At 40.7% G+C, this 18,714-nt stretch overlaps 1 protein-coding gene across 1 annotated transcript in view; it reads right to left on the bottom strand.

Annotated features, from left to right (window-relative positions):
- SDHAF4 (succinate dehydrogenase complex assembly factor 4) overlaps positions 1-14,153 on the bottom strand; it is a 31,494-nt gene extending 17,341 nt beyond the window's left edge. Inside the window, exon 1 of the mRNA XM_057739730.1 lies at positions 14,022-14,153. Within this exon, the coding sequence (XP_057595713.1) occupies positions 14,022-14,085 (64 nt within the window). The 5' untranslated portion in view covers positions 14,086-14,153. The remainder of the gene's footprint in view (positions 1-14,021) is intronic.
- Positions 14,154-18,714: the final 4,561 nt, after the last annotated feature.

The following is an 18,714-nucleotide window of genomic DNA, read 5'->3' on the forward strand; positions in this document are numbered from 1 at the left end:
AAATCCCTGTAGAAATTTGTAAGCATTTATGCAAAATCATAAAAATGGCACAAAATCCCTGGCTATCAATTATAAGGTAGACAAAATCTGAAGCTAAAAGTTTTGCTTCTTAAGTGATGTAGATACAAGAACTGTAAATAATAAAAGTAATATTACATGTTAAGTGCCTCCTATGTGTCAGGCACTGTGCTAGGGGCTGAAAAAATGTCACCTTATTTAAACCTGACAGTAATCTGATTATATGCATATAACTGTATTTTATAGTAATATAGTATGAACACAATCATTTTCTGAAAAAGTGACATTAGGCAGATGTGGCAGAGACTGCTAAGTAGTTGCTTTCCCCTCTTTCACTCAGTTCTAGGATGCCCACTCCCACCTCGCTTGTGATCAAGCTGAGCACCAGGCCACTTGCTTAGAGACCACATTTCCCAGCCTTCCCTGCAGCCAAGCAACCATGTATCCAAGTTGTGGCCAGAAGGCTGTGGCTAGAAATGATGTGTGCAATCACATCATTAGGTCACCTCAATTTTGCAACAAACTGATTGCCCTGGATTTCTCTTTTCATTCCTTCAGGTTGCAATGTGGACACGGCAGTGACCCAGCTCTAATCTTGCAGATGAGGACAAAACCCAGGGCCAAGTGATACTTCAAATATTTAACAACGTGTATGATATAGACACTGCTCAATCAGAATCAGTTCAACCAATCAGAACTGACATAGGCTGTAAATTACTAGTAAAACTCTACTAGTGTGGATGGGTTGACTATCAGTGCTGCTTTACAGATGGTGGAGCAAAAAGATGAAAAGAACCTGATTCCTGTCCCATTGGCAGGACTGTTAGAGCAGCTTGGCCCTCCCCTTAAGTAATACAATGGAAAAGTTGAAACTTGCAAACTAAGAGCACTAGAGTCACACTTGGGTTCCAACATCAGCCACACCACGTACTAGCAATATGACCCTCAGGAGATTACAGTATCTCACTGAGTCTGTTTTCCATTTTGAAAAATGGAGATATTTATCTTACCTTGCAGGGCAGTTCAGAGAAATGAAGCAAGGCGTATGTCTTCACGTGCACACACTGAGTGTATTAACAATTTGAGCCTAACTGTGGGACACAGAAGTCAACGTGCATAAGGGTTTCGGGTAACAAACAAAAACATGAGTGTACTTTGGGGAAAGAAAGTACAGTAGCAACGTGTAAGTTTGAGAAACTGGTTCCTCAGTCTGGCTTTGAGGGTTTCTGAAGGAAGGAACTTTATCCACAAAAAGAAGGGTTACAAAGAAAAGCCAAAAGACCAGTTTTCTCAAGGGACTCTGAGACCATGGAACCATAAACAGAACTATTTTTGTAGTCAGGTAAATGTGTAACAAAATGTGGAAGAAAAGAATTTCCCTCATTTATGCACAATACAAGATCAGATAGCATACTGCACTTCTGCTGAGAAATAAGGAAATCCCACCATAAAGCTCATGTCTTCTTTTTCAAGGGCTTAACCAAAGCCTACTTAGAATTGTGTTTACAAGCACCAATACATTACAGGCAAGAAGAGACATTCTAAAAGAAGAAATAATAAAAGCAAAGGAAAAAGAGTGAATCGCCACTAAAAAAATAAAAAAAACTTTTCAAACGTCTGTTGTGGCAATTTGATAGATGCCCTATAGCCATAAAACATGTAAAAAGGTAAAAAAATATATAAAACATTTATAAATCAGAGGAAGAAACTTTAGGACAGTAAATAATGATAAACTATCAAAGCAGTCCTGTAAGATGAAACACATGCTGCTACATAACCCATGTCTTTCTACCCTAGAGCTTAGGGTACAGAGCTCTCAGGACAGCAGGGCAAGCACAGTCTTTTGAGCCTGAGCAAAACAAAAAGCCTATTAGAGGCCAGAACTCAGGGAGGCTCATACACTGAGAAAAAAGAATAATTTGGAAGACTTTTAAATGTGCACATAAACCACCTGGGGTTGCGGGGAGGGAATCTTGTTAAAATGCAGATTCCAAAGTAGGTCTGGCAGGACCTGAGATTCTGCATTTTAAACAATTCCAAGGTGATGCTTAAGTTGCTGGTCCAGAGAGCAAGGAACTAAAAGACAACCTCTAGTTAATAAAGACAACAGTTAAGGAAGAAATCAACCTTTGTTTTGAGTGGAGAGGTAACAAAGGAAGTCCCTCTTGATATCTTGAAACCAGTGGCGGACCACATGTGTGTTTATGCCTGATTACACACTATCTGCATGGTCCAAAGACCTCCAAGGAAGCATCTGACTATAAAGTGGATCCAAGTCTAAAGCTGAAGTCCTCTCAGACACATGGCAAAAGCAGAAGCAAATCCTCTGAGGACAAATACTTTCTCAACACATGTTTTATGGAAGTCTCACAGAGAGAATCCCGGTAAAACATTCAAGGAAACAAGCTATGATAAGCAAGATCAACAAACAACAGAACTAGGACCAGGCCATAAAGATCTATAAACTGAAATAACTGAAATCAAAATTAAAATATCTATTTAATGTGTTTAAGGAAATAAAAAAGGAGCCAGAGAGAAAGGAGTAAGAGACTGTGAAAATTGACTAGGACAACAATAAAAAAAAAAACAAAAAAACCACATACACACACAGAAATTTAAAAAGATAACAATTTAAATTTAAAGCTCAATAAAAGGGCTAAATAGCAGAATAGATATAGCTGAAAAGAGAATCTGTGAACCAGAAAAAAGTTCTAAAGAAGTTATACAGAAAAAAGCACAGAGACAAAGAGAGGAAAATAATAAAAGAGATGTTAAAATATTTGGAGGATAAAATGAGGCCTAACAAATGTTTGTTTAATCATAGTTCCAGAAGGAAATAATGAAAAGACCAGGAGATGTCCAACAGACAGGAATCTTCAGATGTAGGAAGCACAAAAAACTGCAAGTAAAAACAAAAAACAAAAATCCCCAAAACACATTTAGACACAAAGTAAAATGAAGAACCCAATATCAAAGGAACATCTAAAAAGCAGCCAGATAAAAGAAAGACTACTAATAAAGGAACAAAAATTAGACAGATGACTTTCCAATAGCTATAATGAAAGCCAGAAGAGAGAGAGCTGAGAAAATGACCGACTGAAACCACCTTTCAAGAGAGAAATAAACTGTATTTTCAGATTAAGAATAAATATGTATTAAAAAAAAAACCAACACTGAGAAACTTTATCACACGACTGTCACCAAAGGGAACTTCTAAACAACGTACTTTAAGAAACTTATCCAAGAAGTAAAGTGTGAGATAAAAATAGAAAATAAAATTTTATACATTGACCATATAAAACTGTAGTAACAACATTGATTTGTGTGACTACACAATTCTACCCTAACATACACACAAGAAAACACACACACACACAACCCTAAACGGTTGAACAACAGAGGTGGAGGGTGAGTGAATTCAAAGCATTTTTAAGCTTTGTACTGTTTAGGAGAAGAATAAAGATAGTAACTAACTTTCGACTTCCTTAAGCATACACTTAGATTTCAAGGGTAACCAATAAAAAGCAATGTGTATCTTCCAAACCAGCAGAGGAAACAAATGAAAGAAGAAACCATTAAATCCAAACAAAGTATGTCAAACAGAAGCTGCAAAAAATAAGACAGTAGAAATAAAGCCTATTTTATCAGTAATTTTAATTGTAAATGGATTAAACTTCCAGTTAAAAGGTATAGACTGTCAGACTTCAAAATAAAAACTCAAAAAAATCGAGGCATATGCTGTTTATATGAAGAGAACCATAGTTACAAAAAATAAAAACCCCCAAAACAACAACAAAAAAACAATGTTATGGATGGAAGGTTTGTGTCCCTCCTCCAAATTCACAGGTTGAAATTCTAACCACTGATGTGATGCTAATAGGAGGTGGGGCCTTTGGAAGGCAAGTAGGTCATGAGGGTGGAACCTGTGTGGTGGGATTATTGTCCTTATAAGAAGTGATATGAGAGCTTGCAGGGGCTTTCTGCTCTCTGCTACATGAGGATACAAGAGGAAGACAGTCATGTGCAAACCAGAAAGCAAGCCTTCACGAGAGACCAGAAGTGCTGGCATCTTGCTCTTGGACTTCCCAGCCTCTAAATCTTTGAGAAATAAATGTCTGATGTTTAAGCCACCCAATCTATGGTACTTTGTTATTGCAGGCTGAGCTAAGACATGTGAGATGCACCATTTCCACATTTTCTAAAAAAAGGGGGAACCCAAAGAAAATGGAAAGAAAATAATAACAATAAGAGAAGAAAATGATAACATAAATAAAAGACATAAAACTAAGAGGATCAACAAAACCAAAAGTTGGTTCTCTTAAGAGACTAAAACTACTGTGAAGCTAGCATGGAAAAAAAAAAGAAAAAGATAAAGGAAAAAAAAATAAGAGAAGGCAAAATAAATAATATGAGGGAAAAAAAGTACATAGCTATATACAGAGCAAAAGAATTAAAAAAAAAAGCAAAACACCAAACCAGGAACTTTATGCTTATATATTTAAAGTACACAAAATGAACAATTCTCTAGGAAAATTTCACTTATCAAAACTGACTTAAGAAGAGAAAATCTGATAAATACCACAATAAACATTATAGAAATTAAAGTAATAATTTAAAATCTTTCCTCAAAGAAAAGGGGAGGTCTAGATAGCTTTACAGGCAAACTGTAGCAAACACCCAAGGAATGGATTATACAAACTTAAAAAAGAAAAACTAGTAAGAGAAAAGGATGAGAAGATGCTTGAATTCATTATAAGAGGCTAGAATAACTTTAATTTCCAAAACCAGAAAAGGAAATTGCAAGAGAGAAAAATTACAGGCCTATTTCTAAACAAAATATTAGCATACCAAACCCAACATTATATTAATAATATAATTATCCTTATCAATCTGAATATTTTCTAGGAATGCAAGAGTGATTCAGCACTAGAAAAACCTATAATTCACCAATCTACCATATTTAAGGAGAAAAATGAATTAACAAACAAGCTGAAGAAAAATGAACTAAGTAAATTTCAAGATTTATTCTGTCTTAAAAAACAGACACCTATATAAACAAAAAGACCCCCAAATCCTTCTATTGACAAAAAGAGCAAGGAATTTCATTAACCTAATAAAGGGCCATTACAGCTAGTATTACATGATGAAATATGAACATGTTCCCTCTACAATTATGAACAAAATAAATATGCCTATCACCACTTCCAGTCAGTATGGTGCTAGAAATCTGAGAGAGGACAGAAGAACAAGAGAAAAGAAAAAGATATAAAGATTGGAAAGGGAGAATTAGATTTTCATTATTTTCATTTCAGTATTTGTGTCTACCTAGCACTGCCCCCTCCAAAATCTGCAAAGAAATTAAATTAATAAAGTAATTTCGCCAGGTTACTGGATACAAACTCAATAAATAAGTCAACTGTATTCTATAAACATACAGCAACCAGAAAATAATAATCTTAAAAAATATCACGCAGTTGTAACAAAATCCCAGCATGAATTTTTTTTTTAAAGAATTTTATATGGAAAGCAGATACCCAAGAATAGCCAGACACTTCTGAAAAACATGAGAGGACTTACCCTACTAAATATCAAGAGCTGTTACAAAGGTATGATTATTAAGATAGGTGTTACATCACAGGAAGAAAGAGGTCAATGGAAATGAAAAGAGAGCCAAGAAAAACACCCATGTACATACGCATATATTAACCTGATTTATAACAGCTACATTACATGAGGGGGGAAAGGTCCAACATATGGATCTGGGACAACTGGTTACTTACATGGGAAAAAAGTGAAATTGGTTTCCTGCCTCACAGCATACATGATAATCAATACTTGGTAGAATAAAGGTTTAAATATAAAAAGCCAAACTATAGACCTTTAAGGAGAAAATACAGGAGAATTTCTCTATGGCTTTAGAGTAGGGAAGGCTTTAAGAAAGACCACAGGGAGATGGTTCATGATGGTGGAATAGAAGGACATGCACGGACTGCCTCTTGCAGGGGCACTGGAATTACAACTGCTGAACAATCATCAACAGGAAGATACTGGAATTCACCAAAAAATATACCTCACATTCAGAGACAAAGAAGAAGCCACAATGAGGAGGAAGGAGGGGCACAATCATGATAAAATCAAATCCCATAACTGCTGGGTAGGCAACTCACAAACTGGAGAACAGTTATACCACAGAAGTCTACCCGCTGGAGTGAGGGTTCTGAGCCCCATGTCAGGTTTCCCAACCTGGGGGGTCCGGCAACGGGAGGAGGAATCCCCAGAGAATCGGACTTTGTAGTCCAGCAGGATTTGATTGCAGCACCTCCACAGGACTGCAGGAAACAGAGACTCCACCATTGGAGGGCACACAAAAAGTCGTGTGTGCACCAGGACCCAGGGGGAAGGAGCAGTGACCCCACAGGAGACTGAATCAACCTGCTGGTGTTGGAGAGTTGCCTGCAGAGGTGGGAGGCTGCTGTGGCTCACCGTGGGGATAGGGATACTGGCATCAGGGGTTCTGGGAAGTGCTCACTGGTGAGAGCCCTCCTGAGTCTGCCATTATCTCTGCAAAAGAGCCTGTAAGCTCCAGTCCTGGGTTGCCTCAGGCCAAACAACCAACAGGGTGGGAATGCAGCCCCACCCATTGTCAGACAATCAGATTACAGTTTTACTGAGCTCTGCCCACCAAAGTAACACCCAGCCCTACCCACCACCAGACCCTCCCATCAGGAAGCACCCACAAGCCTCTTACGTAATGTCCTCCACAAGAGGGCAGACAGCAGTATCAAGCAGTATCAGCAGTATTTTGTTTTCTGGAACTGGAAACCAGAGCCACAGAAAGACAGAGAAAATAAAAATTTGACTTTGTAGCAAATGAAGGGACAAGACAAAACCCCAGGAAAACAACTAAATGAAGTAGAAATAGGCAATCTTCCAGAAAAAGAACTCAGAATAATGATAGTGAAGATGATCCAGGACTTTGAAAAAGACTGGATGCAAATATGGAAAAGATGTGAGAAAAGTTCAATAAAGACCTAGAAGAATGAAAGAACAGAGATAAGCAATACAATAACAGAAAAGCAAAATACACTAGAAGGAACCAATAGCAGATAAACTGAGGCAGAAGAACGAATAAATGACCTGGAAGACAGAATGGTGAAAATCACTGGTCTGGAAAAGAATAAAGAAAAAAGAATGAAAAGAAATGAAGACCACCTAAGAGACCTCTGGGACAATGTTAAATGCACCAACACTTGCATTATAGAGGTCCTAGAAGGAGAAGAGAGAGGACCCGAGAAAATATTGGAAGAGGTTATAGTTGAAAACTTTCCTAACATGGGAAAGGAAATAGCCACCCAAGTCCAGGAAGTGCAGAGTTCCAGGCAGGATAAACTCAAGGAGAAACATGGCAAGACATATAGTAGTCAAATTGACGAAAATTAAAGATAAAGAAAAATTATTAAGAGCAACAAGGAGGAAATGACAAATAACATATAAAGGAACTCCCATAAGGTTAACAGCTGATTTCTCAACAGAAACTCTGCAAGCCAGAAGGGAGTGGCATGATATTTTTAAAGTGATGAAAGGGAAGAACCTACAACCAAGAATACTCTACCCAGCAAGGATCTCATTCAGATTCGATGGAGAAATCAAAAGCTTTACAGACAAGCAACAGCTAAGAGAATTCAGCACCACCAAACCAGCCCTACAACAAATGCTAAAGGTAATTCTCTAAGTGGGAAACACAAGAGAAGAAAATGACCTACAAAAACAAAACAATTAAGAAAATGGTAATAGGAACATACATACCAATAATCACCTTGAACGTAAGTGGACTAAATGCTCCAACCAAAAGACAAAGACTGGCTGAATGGATACAGAAACAAGACCTATATATATGCTGTCTACAAGAGACCCACTCAGACCCAGGGATACATACAGACTGAGAGTGAGGGGATGGAAAAAGGTATTTCATGCAAATGTTAATCAAAAGAAAGCTGGAGTAGTGATACTCATATCAGATAAAACAGACTTTAAAATAAAAAAGTTTGCAAGAGACAAGAAAGGACAGTACATAATGATCAAGGGATCAATCCAAGAAGAGAAGGCAACAATTATAAATATATATGGACCCAATATAGGAGCCCCTCAATACATAAGGCAAATGCTAACAGCAATAAAAGAGAAAATAGACAGGAACACAATAATAGTGGGGGACTTTAACACCCCACTTACACCAACGGATGGATCATCCACACAGAAAATTAATAAAGGAAACACAAGCTTTAAATGACATAATAAACCAGCTAGATTTAATATATATCTATAGGACATTACATCCAAAGACAGCATATTACACGTTCTTCTCAAGTGCATGTGGAACATTCTCCAGGATAGATCACATTTTAGGTCATAAATCAAGCCTTGGTAAATTCAAGAAAATTGAAATCGTATCAAGCATCTTTTCTGACCATGATGCTATGAGATTAGAAATCAATTAAAGGAAAAAAACTGTGAAAAACACAAACACATGGAGGCTAAACAATATGCTACTAAATATCCAAGAGATCACTGAAGAAAACAAAGAGGAAATTAAAAAATAGCTAGAGACAAATGACAATAAAAACACAATCCAAAACCTATGGGATGCAGCAAAAGCAGTTCTAAGAGGGAAGTTTATAGCAATACAATCCTACCTCAAGAAACAAGAAAAATTCCAAATAATTTAAACTTACACCTAAAGAAACCAGAAAAAGAAGAGCAAACAAAACCCAAAGTTAGTAGACGGAGAGAAATCATAAAGATTAGAGCAGAAAGAAATGAAACATAAAGAAAACAATAGCAAAAATCAATAAAACTAAAAGCTGGTTCTTTGAGAAGATAAAATCAATACACCTCTAGCAAGACTCATCAAGAAAAAGAGGGAGAGGACTCAAGTCAATAAAATTAGAAATGAAACAGGAGAAGTTACAATGGACACCAGAGAAACAAAAAGCACCATAAGAGACTACTATAAGCAACTATATGCCAATAAAATGGCCAACCTGAATGAAATGGACAGATTCTTAGAAACATATAACCTTCCAAGGCTGAATAAGGAAGAAATAGAAAATATGAACAGACCAATCACAAGTAACGAAATTGAAACTGTGATTAAAAATCTTCCAACAGACAAAAGTCCAGGACCACCTGGCTTCACAGGTTAATTCTAGCAAACATTCAGAGAAGAGCTAACATCCATCCTTCTTAAGCTCTTCCAAAACATTGCAGAGGAACACTCCCAAACTCATTTTATGAAGCCACCATCACCCTGATACTAAAACCAGACAAAGAGATTACAAAAAAAGAAAATTACAGACCAATATCACTGATGAATTTAGATGCAAAAATCCTCAACAAAATACTAGCCAACAGCATCCAACAACATATTAAAAGGATCACACACCATGATCAAGTGGGGTTTATCCCTGGGATGCAAGGATTCTTCAATATGTGTAAAGCAAACAATGAGATACAGCATATTAACAAACTGAAGGATAAAAACCACATGATCATCTCAATAGATGCAGAAAAAGCGTTTGACAAAATTCAACACCCATTTATGATAAAAACTCTCCAGAAGGTGGGCATGACCTACCTCAACATAATTAAGGCCACAGATGACAAACCCACAGCAAACATCATTCTCAATTATGAAAAACTGAAAACATTCCCTCTAAGATCAGGAACAAGACAAGGATGTCCACTCTTGCCACTATTTGCAAGTCCTTGCCACAGCAATCAGAGAAGAAAAAGAAATAAAATGAATCCAATTTGGAAAAGAAGTAGTAAAACTGTCACTGTTTGCAGATGACATGATACTATACACAGAAAATGCTAAAGATGCCACCAGAAAACTACCTGAGCTAATCAATGAATTTGGTAAAGTTGCAGGATACAAAATTAACACCCAGAAATCTCTTGCATTTCTATACACTACAATGAAAGATCAGAAAGAGAAATTAAGGAAACAATCCCATTCACCACTGCAACCAAAAGAATAAAATACCTAGGATTAGGTATTATAAGGAGGTAAAAGACCTGTACTCAGAAAACTATAAGACACTCATGAAAGAAATCAAAGATAACACAAACAGATGGAGAGATATACCATGTTCTTGGGTTGGAAAAATCAATATTGTGAAAATGACTATACTACCCAAAGCAATCTACAGATTCAATGCAATCCCTATCAAATTACCAATGGCATTTTTTTTACAGAACTAGAACAAAAAATCCTAAAATTTGTATGGAGACACAAAAGACCCTGAATAATCAAAGCAATCTTGAGGGTAAAAAACGGAGCTGGAGGAATCAGACTCCCTGACTTCAGACTATACTACAAAGGTACAGTAATCAAGACAATATGGTACTGGCACAAAAACAGAAATATAGATCAATGGAACAGGATAAAAAGCCCAGAGATAAACTAGGGTCAACTAATCTATGACAGGAGGCAGGGATATACAATGGAGAAAAGACATCCTCTTCAATAAGTGGTGCTGGGAAAACTGGACAGCTACATGGAAAAGAATGAAATTAAAACACTGCCTAACAGCATACACAAAAATAAACTCAAAATGGATGAAAGACCTAAATGTAAGGTCAGACACTATAAAACTACTAGAGGAAAACATAGGAAGAACACTCTTTGACTTAAATCACAGCAAGATCTTTTTTGACCCACCTCATAGAGTAATGGAAATAAAAACAAAAATAAATAAGTGGGACCTAATGAAACTTCAAAGCTTCTGCAGAGCAAAGGAAACGATAAGCAAGATGAAAAGACAACCCTCAGAGTCAGAGAAAATATTTGCAAATAAATCAACAGACAAAGGATCAATCTCCAAAATATATAAACAGTTTATCCAGCTCAATATCAAAAAAACAAACAACCCAATCAAAAAATGGGTAAAAGACCTAAATAGGCATTTCTCCAAAGAAGACATACAGATGGCTAAAAGGCACCTGAAAAGCTGCTCAACATCACTAATTATTAGAGAAATGCAAATCAAAACTACAATGAGGTATCACCTCACACTGGTTCAAATGGGCATCATCAGAAAATCTACAAACAGTAAATGCTGGAGAGGGTGTGGAGAAAAGGGAACGCTCTTGCACTATTGGTGGGAATGTAAACTGATATAGCCACTATGGGGAACAGTATGGAGGTTCCTTGCAAAACTAAAAATAGAGTTACCATATGACCCAGCAATCTCACCACTGGGCATATACCCAGAGAACACCATAATTCAGAAAGACACATGCACCCAAATGCTCACTGCAGCACTATTTACAATAGCCAGGTCATGGAAGCAACCTAAATGTCCATCAACAGATGAATGGATAAAGAAGATGGAATATTACTTAGCCATAAAAAGGAATGAAATTGCGACAATTGTAGAGACATGGATGGACCTAGAGACTGTCATACAGAGCGAAGTGAGTCAGAAAGAGAAAAACAAATGTATATTAACACATACATGTGGAATATAGAAAAATGGTACAAATCAACTGGTTTGCAAGGCAGAAATAGAGACACAGATGTAGAGAACAAACATATACACAACAAGTGAGGAAAGTGGTGAGGGATGAACTGGGAGATTGGGATTGCCATATATACATTACTAAAAGAAAAAAACCCATCAAATTGTACACTTTAAATATATGCAGTTTATTGTATGTCAATTGTATCTCAATAAAAGTTCTTAAAAAAAAAAAAGACCACAAAGCACTGACAATAAATAAAAGGATCAAGATAAGACTAATAAAATTATGAATATCTGTTTATCAACTCACCTTTGTTTTGAAGCAGTGTGACTGTATTATCAGATCCATTATTTTACTGTCTATTGCTGTAGCTGACTTCTGCACATAAGAGTAACAAAAGCAGCCCACAAATCGATATGGCTGTCAGCATAAGTGAGGCCATCTTGGGCCCCTTCAGTTCCTCCAGTCTCCACTGATCCTACCCAGGACTATACTGTGCGGTATATCACTCTCTGTTGTGAAGGGCTTAGCAGTTCATAGATACTCTTTAATAATCATTAAGATCAGGTGGCCTCTATACTCTGTTAGTCCCCCCAAAATGATGAAAATATTCGCTGCAGTATTCCCGACGCCCACAGGACCAATTACCCACTCATAAATCTTGACTTAGGAATGTGCTTCCTGTTTCCAAGCACATGCCTCCATACCCTAGATGAAGTATCAAACTGTCCCAATGGCCCCCTGGCGGTGTGGAGTGCAGCTGCTAACCCTTCCTGGTGGTTGTTCGCCTGAGCTGAGCCTCTAAGATAACCTATGATAAACTGATCCACTGATTATATGGACCTGCCTGCCCCGTTTTTCCATCTCAAGATGCCTTCTCAGTTCAGTAAGCACTTTTCATTCACTCCGTCCTCAAACAGAGCTGTCTGCCGTTTACTTAAGTAAAAGAGGTATAGTGGTCAAATATATGTAAAGAATATAAATAAGACAACCTAGTAAGAAAATGAAGATATTTCACCAAAAAAAAGTGAAACATTTTTGAAAAGATGTTTACTTCTCTAATCAGAGAAATGCAAAATAGTAATGTAATACCATTTTAACACCCTATAGGCAGACAAAAATTACATGTTATGATATTAAATGCTGGCAAGTATGTGGAGCAACAGGTACTCTAATATACTGGTGGCAGAAATATAAATTGCCAGTAGGAATGAAAATGCCTTTACAATTTGGCATCATATTATAAACCTGGACATGCCTATACCATATATTCCAGCAATTCAATCCCTTGTGCCAATGCATCCACAACATACACAAGACGTGTAGCAGCCAACCCTGGTACTTCTAGAATTATACAACGTCCGCTGAGAAGCAGAAAGGAAAAACGGATGATACACTCACAATTGAGTTGAATAATTACAAGATCACATATCAATACGGTTGAATCTCAGTGTTACCTGAAAAAAGCAAGTAAATACAAATGGTATGAAGCCATTTCTACAAAGATCAAAAACGTAGTCACACAACTGCATCAGGAAGCAGCACACGGGTAGTTGCTTGCGAGTGGGTTCATAACTGCTGGCTTTGCTTCGTAACAAACGTGTTATATAACTTTTTAGTATCAAATACTTTTGACACTAGTGAAAAAGGAAGGTTGAATGAACACACAACAAAATTTACACAGTTATTACCTCGAGGTTTAGACAGCATGGGGCTTTTACTTTCCTCATTATTCCTTTCTGGATCATTTAAAAATTTTACAATTAACAAGTAATATGTCTGGGAAGAAATGATTACAGAAAGGAAAGCAAACTGCAATAGGAATCTGGGGCCCATTAGGATGAGGGGCGGAACTGTTTTCAATTCATACAATTTCTCCAGGATGTCCTAAATTAAAACTACGCTTAGCATACTCTGTGGGTTAAGGCTGTAATACACTGAGAATATTTTACAACAAAAACGGGTTTTAAAAAAATGTTGGTTTTTATTGAAAGCATGCCTACTTTCTCGGATATAAACAATTCTCCTGGCTTCATCTAATTTTTACTATACTTACTTGCCTTCGGTCCACTTTCCCCAAATTCTGCACTTTTCCACATTTTGTATTATAAACTGCCATAAATCCTTTTCGCTGTAAGTAAACTAAATAAGTAAATGATGACTCCAGTGCCGCTGGGCCCGCTTTCCCACTTTACTTCACGCGCACCTGAGCGCCGTGCGTCCCGAGAGCCCCCCCAGGACCCGGAACGTCCGCCCCCTTCGTGGCCGGCGCGGTGGCCGGCGGGAAGCAGGCGTCCGGCCGGCCGGGCCCAGCGATCGTCCAGCTCCGGTCCCACCCTGAGCTGCGGCGGGAAGGAGCTGCTGGGGACGAGCGCTGTCGCCGAGCCGGACACGCAGGCTCCGCAGCTGCCCCGCCGGACGCGTTTCTCGCGGCGCCCGGGCCTTCGCGACCCCGCCCCCGGGGCCGGGAGCCTTACTTGCCGCTCTCCACGCTGTGGCCGGGATGCGGCCCAGCAACAAGCCGAAGCCCGACAATGCCATGGCCCCGACTCCCGCGAAGTCCGCTACGGCCGAGCGGGAGGTGGAAGCCCGCTGCGTCGTCCCGGCATGCCCCGCGGGAGGGGCGGGGCCTGTGAGGCCGGGGGCGGGGTCTGCATGGGTCGGGGCGGGGCCTGCGCAGCCGGGGGCGGGGCAGGGGGCGGGACCTCTATAGCCAGCGCTGGGAGTCCACGCTCTGGCACCCGGCTGTCTGCGGGAAAAAGTTGAGCGGCTCAGCCTTCTCAGGAAGAACAACCCAAACTACCCGGAACCTCGTGTTGATGAAAACCCCAGATCATGGCTGAAGCTGAAGGAAGGTATGTTTCCGTCTGTTCCTCTCAATCTGAGGCGAAGGTCTCTTGGAAGCTCGCTGTTACAGTCCGCAAAGATTGGGCCCCTTATACTTTTTTGCCCATGCAGTAGGCTTCTTTCCCGCTCTGTTCTCCTCATTTAATTGTTTACATCTCTGCTTGTTCAGTGAACCCTGACCCACTGACCAGGTGGCCTGGAAGATGACGTGTGAGTGCAGCGCAGAGCAGAAGGCTCTCATCTGGTCCGGCTGCGTGCAAGGAGCGCTGCGCATCCGCCCTCCGGGTGCAGCGGCTCCTGCGGTGTTCGGAAAACGCGTGGCAGGTCAGGAGGCTTCCTGGGACCTGTGGTAGTCTACACAGAGTCACAGTGTTGTCCCTCAGGCTTTTTGTTTTGTTTTTGTTTTCTAGGAAGTTCTTGCCCAGCTCTTGGGCCCTGGTAATGTCTGACCAAGTAACATCAGGGGGCTATACGATCTGAGTTTCTTATCATGAACCGCAGTCCTTTGGTCCCGCTAGATAAGGACTTCTTTCACCAGGAGGAAGTAGCATATACGGAACAGAGTTAGAGCCAAAACCCAAGCAGTTTTCATTAGCAGGTAGCTCGGTAGCTTACACACTCACTTCTCACCCTTAGTTCATATCTACAGCTTAGTGATGAGTTCCTTGTGACCGTTGACTGAGGAAAAACTTCAAAGCTGGATTATGGAGGGCTTTGCTCAATATACTGACCAGCTGGCAAATGACTGCTTTGGCATTTTGAGCCCCATTTAACAGGGACCCTTGAGGAACAGAAGAGAGAAAGAAGATCCCCCCAGAGGGCAGAACTTTATCTTATACTCTTTGTCTGGAAGGAGATATAGCTTGAGATAAAGATCTGCATCACTTCATGGGCACTGAAATCAAGTGGTCAGGGACTGGGAAAATGTAAAGGTTTTGGAACAGTTTTTTTGGAATTAGGACCTCTCCAAATGACCCCAAAGCATGAGAACATCTGAGTCCCATTGAATGCTCAAAAGAAGTCTCCCATGGCAAAAGTGCTCTTAGTCAGAACAAGATTACTGTATATTATCTATTGCTGCCTAACATATTATACCAACATTTTGTGACTTAAAACAATACACGTCTATTCTTTCATAGTTTTTGTGTATCCAAAATCCAGGAGCCAGAGTGCCTCTGGCTCTAGATGTTAAATGAGGTTGCAGTGAAGCTGTGAGCTGGGGTTCCAGTTTCACTGGAGGCTTGACTAGGGAAGGATGGGCTTTCAAGCTCATGCACATGATAATTGGCAGGATTTAATTCCTTGTGGCTTTTGGACTGAAGTCCTCCCTCAGTTCCATGCTGCAGGGACTTCTCCAAAGGTCATCTCACGACATGGCAGCTGGATGTCCACAGAATGAACAAGCAGGACAAGGGAGACTACTCGAGATGGAAGCCACCGTCCTTCTGTACTCTAACCTGGGAGGTGACAGCCTGTCACTTTGCTGAACTGTCATCAGGAGTGAGTGAATCAGCAGATCCAGCCCACCTCAAAGAGAAGGGATTACACCAGGGGTGAATGCCAGCAGGTGAGGATCACTGAAGGGTATTTTAGAGGCTGCTGACCACCTTGACCACTCTGCAGGCATCAGTCAGCCTCATCCACTCACCCCAGCTGTGCTCGCTAAGTGTCCCCTAACAAGGGAGCGATGGTGGCATGGAGACATGCATGTGTTAACATAGTTTCCCCTCTGCCAAGACTGATGGGCTAGTACCGCTACTTGCAGCGACTAACCTGATCCCTGATATAGTGTGGAATAGCCACTAGCCTGGTGGCAGCTTTGATTACAAGGGACTCTACTATAATGAAAGAGGTAGCAATTTGTTCTATAGGAATAGACAATCATTCTGGGTTTGGATTGCTTTCCCTGACTTATGCTTCTTTTATACACTTCACCTGTGGACTTACTGAATACCTTATATTCTGTACACTTCGTGTAGCATCCCATACAACACTGTGTCCTGTGGGTACAGATGCCTGTGGGATAAACCAGTCTCATCACGTATCCCATCAGACAAGAAGCAACTGGTGTTGTAGGACAGCCATATTGAAGGTTTATTTTTGCAACCGGGTGAGAAAGTACACTTTGGGATGCTGTTCTAAAAGATTTGGCAGGGACTTCCTAGGTGGCGCAGTGGTTAAGAATCCACCTGCCAATGAAGGGGACACGGGTTCAATCCCTGCTCCAGGAAGATTCCACATACCGCAACCATTGAGCCCGTATGCCGCAACTACTGAAGCCCATGTGCTTAGAGCCCATGCGCCACAAGAGAAGCCACCACAATGATGAGCCCAAGCACCACAATGAAGAGTAGTCCCCACTCGCCGCAACTGGAGAAAGCCCGTGTGCAGCAACGAAGACCCAACGCAGCCAATAAATAAATAAATAAATAAATAAATATTATCTAAAAACCCATAAATATCTGGCATATGCTCCAAGTGAGTTAACAGTATTCAGTGATAGCTCTTCTGTTGACAGAATAACAGGCTCCAAGGAGTAGCAGAGGGATTCACACCTTGTGATGTCTGGCACCCCACATGTTTTGCTTTCCATTGTGGGAGGACACAGTCTGCCATGGGTCTCGAGCATTTATCCCTGCATGTTACTGCTGAGTATGCCAACTGCAACTCATTGCCTGAGAGCAGGCAGTTTCTGTAGCTGGTCATATGGGCATCTCAGTGGGTCAAGGCAACCACAGCATTGCTACCATTTAACTGCTGCTCTTCTGGGGAAAAGAACTGGTTTGTGTGCTCCTTGTTCAAAAACGACTTGGCCCTCAGCCCTGGATTCTTCTCCTGTAATGCAACCCAAACTGCTTGTCCCTGGCACTGCATCAATGTACATGGGACACCTGGCCCTCTGCATCACTGTAGGAACTAAGGCTCTAGAAAATGTTGTGAATGTACTGACACTTAGGCCATGACTTTGCCATAATAAAGTCTCTTGTCTCTTGACCTGGGAGTCTCCTGTCTCTGTGCGTCCATGAAACAGCAGCAAGACTGCAAGCAAGACAAGTAGATACAATCTCAGACCCTTCCTTGCTTGCCATCCATCTCCAAGATTCCAGGTGCTGCTCTATGCCAATTTTTGTACCCAGAGTGGGTTATAAGGGGATACAGTGTTTCCTCTGAATTGGAAGTTGGGATTGCCTCCTGGCCGTTTGTAGCTCATGCCCCTAGGTAAGGAGTTAGCAAAAGTGGTTTAGGTGCCAGCTGTAGCGATGGGCCCTGATGACCATGGGGGAAAAGGGAGTAGGGAGAGGACTCTGTCTAGACCTTGGGGGATCTTGTCTCCTGGATAACCTGCTCACAACATCATGCTGAATTGTAAACATTAAGCTAAGACTATTGCAACCATATACAGGCAAGACCACCCAAGCCTCAGACCCTTGGTTCACACACGAGGTAAAGAAATCTGATCAGCTGAGGTGCTGGTCAAGCACAAAGGACCAAGGAATAAGTGGCAGTGGTAACAGGTCATAACCATCTAGCCTCATGACCAGCGGCAGAACTGAGGGCTGTATTTACCATAGTTTCGTTTCATTTTGAAATCAGAGAGCTTTGGAACATAAAACGTGCTGCTCCCTATCTCCTACCCTGGAGATTCTGCTTCAGTTGGTCTGTCGTGGGGCCCTGGAATTCACCAAGGAAGCTTGCAAAGCACTGCTCTAGCTGTAGTTTCTTCCTCCTGGCTCATGCTTGTGCTTATGGAGCTAATAATTTTTCTTTCCATGTATATGGGGGGTGGGAGAGGTGATGAAGACACAGTTTTGTCTGTGGGCTGCACAGCACTAAGGCAAGATCATTACAAAACCAGAGGAGAAATGGATATAACATCGAGATCCTGGACTTAAAACTGGGTGGGGGATAATAGTATTATGCCAGGAGGAAGCATGTAAAAAAATGTGTGAATACGATACTTGTGATGTTGGCGATACTTGTGATGTTGGAAAGGCAAAGAGATGGACTGCAGTAGACCTGTGATGTGTTTTTCTATCTGGTGCTCAGTCATCAAACCCATTCCATAGATGTGGTGAATTCTGGTAGGAGAAACGGTCCCATCTTCTGTTGGGGACGCTGACAAAGTCCGACATACTCACTGTCTTGGGTTCCTGACAGTCTGGGTGCTGGCACAAGACTAAGCCTTGTCAGTCTTACGATCTCACCAGACTTTGAATCTGGAATGAGTGATGCAAGTAAGCAGATGTTTGGAATCCAGTTTTCAGAGGCATCCCTGCCAGCAGAAACATGCACAGACCTGCAGCTCCCCTGGAGTTGGGACGT

The sequence above is a fragment of the Hippopotamus amphibius genome, chromosome 6, assembly GCF_030028045.1.
Source record: "Hippopotamus amphibius kiboko isolate mHipAmp2 chromosome 6, mHipAmp2.hap2, whole genome shotgun sequence".
Lineage (NCBI taxonomy): Eukaryota > Metazoa > Chordata > Mammalia > Artiodactyla > Hippopotamidae > Hippopotamus > Hippopotamus amphibius.